At 59.2% G+C, this 5,657-nt stretch overlaps 1 protein-coding gene across 3 annotated transcripts; it reads right to left on the minus strand.

The window, feature by feature from the left end:
- Nucleotides 1-1,388: 1,388 nt before the first annotated feature.
- Nucleotides 1,389-5,652, minus strand: NAA10 (N-alpha-acetyltransferase 10, NatA catalytic subunit). 3 transcript variants are annotated; one of them, XM_007456658.1, is made up of 8 exons: nucleotides 5,522-5,652; nucleotides 4,950-5,048; nucleotides 4,441-4,499; nucleotides 3,732-3,777; nucleotides 3,531-3,646; nucleotides 3,143-3,187; nucleotides 2,365-2,449; nucleotides 1,389-1,718 (listed from the first exon to the last, which is right to left on the minus strand). In XM_007456658.1, exons 1-8 carry the CDS (start codon nucleotides 5,540-5,542, stop codon nucleotides 1,482-1,484), a joined length of 708 nt encoding a protein of 235 aa, XP_007456720.1. In that variant the 5' UTR covers nucleotides 5,543-5,652; the 3' UTR covers nucleotides 1,389-1,481. The 3 variants fall into 3 exon arrangements, with proteins under 3 accessions (XP_007456720.1, XP_007456721.1, XP_007456722.1); XM_007456659.1 differs by having other exon boundaries at nucleotides 1,475-1,718; nucleotides 4,459-4,499; XM_007456660.1 differs by lacking the exon at nucleotides 3,143-3,187 and having other exon boundaries at nucleotides 1,475-1,718.
- Nucleotides 5,653-5,657: the final 5 nt, after the last annotated feature.

The raw sequence follows: 5,657 nt of genomic DNA on the forward strand, positions 1-5,657 counted from the left end.
GGGACTGAAGCCAGGCGCGGAGGGCGGGGCGAGGCTCCGCTTCCGACAGCAGGCCCGCGATTTGAGCCAATCGGAACACAGCCTCCCTCCCCTCGCCAGCCCGCGAGTTAGCGGGCGCGCGCAGGCGCATCTTCCTATTCCGGGCCCGCTCACTAGCGTACCGGGCTGCTAGTTGGTCACGTGGCAGGCGCCAGCCAGAGAGCGAATCGAGCTCCGTAGCAAATCATTCTGCGTAGCAGAGGAGCAGTGTGCCGTCTGCGGCAGCAGGCGCACAAGGTACAGTGACAGCTAAGGAGTGCTGAGCTCCGCTGGGAGGTGGGTGGCCCAGGCGGCCCGCCCAGGGATGAGGAGCAGCAAACAATGGCGCTGCAGCCAGAGGGAATGGCAGTGATGAAAGGCACAGGAGCCAATTTTAGGGTTAGAATTGAAGCTATGAAAAACAGAGGGCTCACAGGCTGCATGAAATGACATTATGCATTCGTAAAAACTCACGGGAGTGTACAACGCAGAGGGAAATGTAACTGTGGACTGTAGTTAACAGTGTATCAAGTCTTGGCTCAAACACATGTTAACACTTGATACAAAATATTAATAGGAGAGGCTTCCCGGGTGGCGAAGTGGTTGAGAGTCCGCCTGCCGATGCAGGGGACACGGGTTCGTGTCCCGGTCCGGGAAGATCCCACGTGCCGCGGAGCGGCTGGGCCCGTGGGCCATGGCCGCTGGGCCTGCGCGTCCGGAGCCTGTGCTCCGCAACGCGAGAGGCCACAGCAGTGAGAGGCCCGCGTACCGCAATTTTAAAAAAAAAAAAAAAAAAAAAAAAAAAAAAAAAAAAATAGGGGAAACTGAGGGGGACGGGTGGGGGGTCCACGGGAACTGTACTATCTGCTCACTTCTGTAAATGTAAAACCATGCTAGAAAGCAAGCCCACCGATTATTTTCAAATGAAGGCTTGGGTTAGGAAGTAGATTCAAGGGGTGTCACGGTGATCGGACGGACAGACAGGACTCGCTTTTGGTTTGCAGGGGAGGGAGGAATCAAGGACAGTTGCCAGGGCTCGAGCAACTGGGTAGCTGGTTGGGCCATTGCTGAGAGACATTGGTAGAGAAGCTCAGCGAGCAGTTGGACTCAGGCATCTGGAGCCTGGCAAGGCAGCAGCAGAGCAGGGCTCGGAAGGCTCCCAGAACTCCAGGGTTCCCTTCCCCCGGGACCCAAAGATGGCTCCAAGCTATCAGACATCTCCAAAGCCCCGAAAAAGCTCTTCCCTTCTACTTGGGCTTGGCAGGAAGCACTGTGCCAAAAGGATGTGAGGTCACATCCACAGGGATGCAGAAGAGCCAGAGAGGGGCATACACACACCCCCAAAAATGTGCACGCTCGCACAGGTAGACTCCCCAAGGCCACTGGGTGAAGTTTATTGTGAAAGCTCTCGGGGTGAGGATGGGATGGGCAGGCCAGGGCAGGGAGAGAAGCATGTGCAGGCTCTAGGAGGCTGAGTCAGAGGCCTCTGAGCTGTCCTTGACATCGGTGCTCTCTGTGGTCTCGCTGACCTCACTGAGGTCTTTGCTGTCTCCGCCGCTATCCTCCGCAGCCAGGCCCTTTTCCTCACGACAGGCCTCTCCCGAGCTCGGAAGCGAGCTGCCCTTGCCCTCCACCTTGTTCTCGATGGAGCCCAGCACCACGTGCCTGGCCTTCTCCTTCAGCTCCAGGTGCCGCCTCAGCTGCCACCAGGAGCCCGGGGAGAAACGGGAGTTAGGAGACAGCACCTAAGTCTCTAGACCACGAAGGCCCTCTCCTGCTGCCCGTGCCTTGTCCCTTGCTGGCGGCGGGGGGCAGGATGAGAGGCAGCAGGGCCAGGGCAGGAAACAGGACTCAGCCCGACTCCCAGGGGGGAGCCCTGGCACTGTCCCCTCTGGGCCCGTTTCCTCTCCTGTAAAGTGGAGGTGCTCACGGCTCCCTCACGAGGCTGCCGTGGAGCCCTCTGAACGGCCTGGGCCCCCGAGGAGCCTTGGGCAGAACCCTGACTTCTCTTCAGCCCGGTTCTGTCTGGCCCCTGAGCCTTGGAGGCCAGCCACAGCCGTCCCCAGGCCCCGCGTCTCTCAGCACGTCCAGGGGCCTCCTCCCTCTCCTCTCACAGCAGCCTCTGGGCAGGACGGGCTTCTTCCTCGGAGAATGGAATCTTGGGCCGATGGCCTTCGTTAAAACCCTGCCGAGGTCCGGCTCCCCGCCTGCCAGCTACGGAAGCTGAGGTGAGGAGGGCCAGGACTCCCGGCCACGCAGCCTCCAACTGTCCCAGGCCGCCCCTGCTCGCCTTGCCTGGGGACTGCGGCCCTGGCCCCGCAGGACTCTTACCTGCAGGACTCTTACCTCATCGGCCATCTGGGTGAGATCCCGCTTCATCGCATATGCGTCTTCCCCATCTGCATAGTATTTGGGCTCCACTTCGCTGATCCTGGGGGCAGCAGGTGGAGAGAAGGAGGGCAACCCAAATCGGGGGCAATTCTCAGCCTTCTGGCATCATCTGCTAGTGGGGCAGGGTGTCACTGCCCCCCCAAGGACCCTTTGGGAGACATTTCCAACATGGTCTTCCCTCTGCTTTCTCCAACAGTAAGTAGCACCCACTGCCCCTCGTCCCTAACCTGGCCACCAAGGATCTGTGCCTGTGGTTTCCTGTGAACTGAAGCCCTGAATTTGGCAGTCCCCTCCCCTCCCCTCCCCGCCCTGCTCCCTGTCACTTCCTGGGCATGCATGGCTGGCTCGTATGCCTAACAATTGGAACCGGGGAGGGGTGCTGCGGCCTGGGCCTCTGTTCTTGGTGGTCGTTACCAGGCAGCGTGGCCCCTAGCCCGAGCAGCTCAGGGGCCAAGCCTGCACTGGGAAGTGTGTATGCAGACCTGGGCACCCTGCCAGCCTTAAGACCCTAGAACTGTCAACCACCAGAGGCATTTGCATCCAGGCCAAAGATCCTGCCTCAGATACCCAGCCCAGAGGCCACTTCCCTTCCCAACAGTCCCTCCTCGTCCCCCACCAAGCTGAAGCTGACGCTGTCTCAGTGGGCCCTCCATGGACAGCCCATCTCAGCCACCTGGATAAGCCAGACCTGGGGACCATCCCACTCCCTTGAGAAAAATCTAGATCTACTTACTGAAAGTTGAGGGTGTTGGAATAGAGGTGCAGAGCGGCCCGGTTACTGCAGGGGAATAAGGCACTGCTGAGCTGTACAGACGAGGCCAGGCAGGGACAGCACGTCCAGGCCCTGCCCCTCCTCCCGGCCCCCCCTCCCCACTAAGCCCACTTCCCGATCTTCTCCAAAAGCCAAGGCAGCCCAGGGTCCACATCGAGGCAGTGTCCCCGCTGGTGGTGGTGGGATGAATTGGGAGATTGGGATTGACATATATACACGAATATGTATAAAATAGATAACTGATAAGAACCTGCTGTATAAAAATAAATAAAATAAAATTCAAAAAAGACCCAACAAAACAGACAGTATCCCCCTACCCACCCCCCCTTCCCTCGGCCCTGGCTTCCACCTCTTCCTGACATGCAGGGAGACGTATTTGGCATTGAAGTTCTCGATCATGGCTCGGGAGGCCTGGTCCATCAGCTTCTGAGCCAGGCCAAGGCGCCGGTGGGAACGCTTCACAGCCTGGTGGGAGAAAGGTGGGACCTCGGGGCGGCTCCAACTAACTTCCGCCCCCGCCCCCACCAGAGCCTGGGTGGGCCCTACGCACCAGCGAGGTGATGTGTCCATGGGGCACGTCGTCCGGGTCCTCTTCCCTAGAGCAAGAAGAAAGGAGAGGGGCTAGGCGTGAACCCCAAAGTGCATCCAGTCCCGGGACGGGGGAGAGCCAGGACTCTCCAAACCCCAGGCAGCAGCCAAAAGACATGTGCAGCGTCAATGGAATACTGTTCAGTGCTAAAAAGAAAGGAGCTCTCAAGCTATGAAAAGACGTGGGGGAAGACTTCAATGCATATGACTTAAGTGAAAGGTGGTCTGAAATGGCTACACACTGTATGATTCTAATCATATGACCTTCTGGAGAAGGCGAAAGTACGGAGACAGTAAAGAGATCAGTGGTTCCCGGGGAGAGGGGAGGGAGGGAGGGCAGTGAAACTACTCTGTTTGACACTATAGTATCGGATACTCATTATACCTTTGATGGAATGTAGAACTACTCAAAGAGTAAAACAGCGTAACTATGGGTTTTTCTGCAATAGTGTAACAGCATCGGTTCACCCATTATAACAGATTTGCCACAAGATGTCAATGTGAGAGGAAACTGAACTAAAGGAACAGTCTGTTAATTAACAAAACGAAACAAAAAAACCCAACCCAACCCAACCCAGGCAGCATCCATCGGACGGTGCGGTGTAGGTGTCCCTCCTCCCCCCACCCCCAGGTCAGGCGCCAGGCTTGTCCCTCCGTCCTTGGTGACTCACATTTTGGCCAGGACATACCCCACAATCTTCCCATTCTCATCCTCAGCGATGTAAGAGAGCTGAGTGACAGGGAGGAAAGAGAAGGCAGAAAACAAGTTCCCGTCAGAGCTGGAGGCGCCCTTATCGGACACCTGGCCCCAGCGCCTGCCTGTCGCTATGTGCATGACAGACAGAAGCCCATCGGGCAGCGAGTTCAGTGACAGCTCCTGACCTCCAGGACAAGTGGCTTGGTTTTCCCACATCACACCGTGCCCCCTTTCCTTAACCCAGAAGAAGTGGACAGACACAGGTGGGAATACTGCCCCTACCCTGGCCCTGTTCACCCCTCTTCAAGGCGCCTCCTATCCATCTCCCGCCACCCCAGCCGGAAACACTCAGGGCCTCATTGACCCATGCGCCCCCCGGACTCTTCACGACCTTGCGCGACCTCGCCAGCTCGTCCCAAGCCGACCCAGGGTGGAATTTCCTTGGCCTGGTTTCCCTCATCCCCAAATTCAACAGCTGCCCACCTGGGGCCAGGAAAGGCCATGGTAGAAATAATATTTCATCTGGTAATTCTCGGGCAGGCACAGGAGGTTGCAGTGCTGCATGTTCATCAGGTCCTCTGGCTGCGGGAGAGGAGGGCAGTGGAATGCAGTCAGGCCGGGGGCTGCGGTGACTAAGTAGGCCTCGGTCGTGTTAGAACCCTGCTCTGTCTACTCAGCGACCCCCGCCCCCCACAGGGCTGGGCGGGCGCTGGGACTGTCTCCGCACAGGCCTGGCCCACAGCCGCTGTGCAAAAACTGACTGTTCCAGGAATGAACGTTGACCTCCAGGAAGCTCCCCGACACCATCCAACGGAAACCCGACATCCGGAAAGAAGGAGTTCGCAGCCCCGGCCCTGCGCCCCTGGCTCCCCCAGCCTCCTCTTCGGGTAGATCCAGCCCCACGGGGACGTGGCCTTCACTTTTCCGCGCCGGGCGGCCGAGGGCGCCCAGGGCGGCTGGCCTGGTGATCGGCCGGGCCCATCGGGATCACGCGCACGCGGCCACCGGGCCCCGCTCCCACGCGGCGCGGACAGCCTCCGGCCCCGGCCCCTCACCCTCGCATTGCGGATGTTCATAACGGCGGCGGGGCTCGCGGCTCCCAGCGGGTCGTGAACGCGCAGTCAGCTGCCACCGCGATCCGAAGCGACGCCGGGGCTGCCAGGCCGGGGCTGGGGCTGGGGCTGGGGCTGG

The sequence above is a fragment of the Lipotes vexillifer genome, unplaced genomic scaffold (genome assembly GCF_000442215.2).
Source record: "Lipotes vexillifer unplaced genomic scaffold, Lipotes_vexillifer_v1.1 scaffold899, whole genome shotgun sequence".
Taxonomy (NCBI): domain Eukaryota; kingdom Metazoa; phylum Chordata; class Mammalia; order Artiodactyla; family Lipotidae; genus Lipotes; species Lipotes vexillifer.

Coding starts and splice junctions, on each gene's coding strand:
- NAA10 (XM_007456658.1), bottom strand. CDS start 5,542: ATGAACATCCGCAATGCGAGG. Junction 3,188..3,530: donor TCCCTGCATGTCAGGAAGAG/GTGGAAGCCAGG, acceptor ATTCCCCTGCAG/TAACCGGGCCGCTCTGCACC. Junction 1,719..2,364: donor TCACCCAGATGGCCGATGAG/GTAAGAGTCCTG, acceptor TCCTGGTGGCAG/CTGAGGCGGCACCTGGAGCT.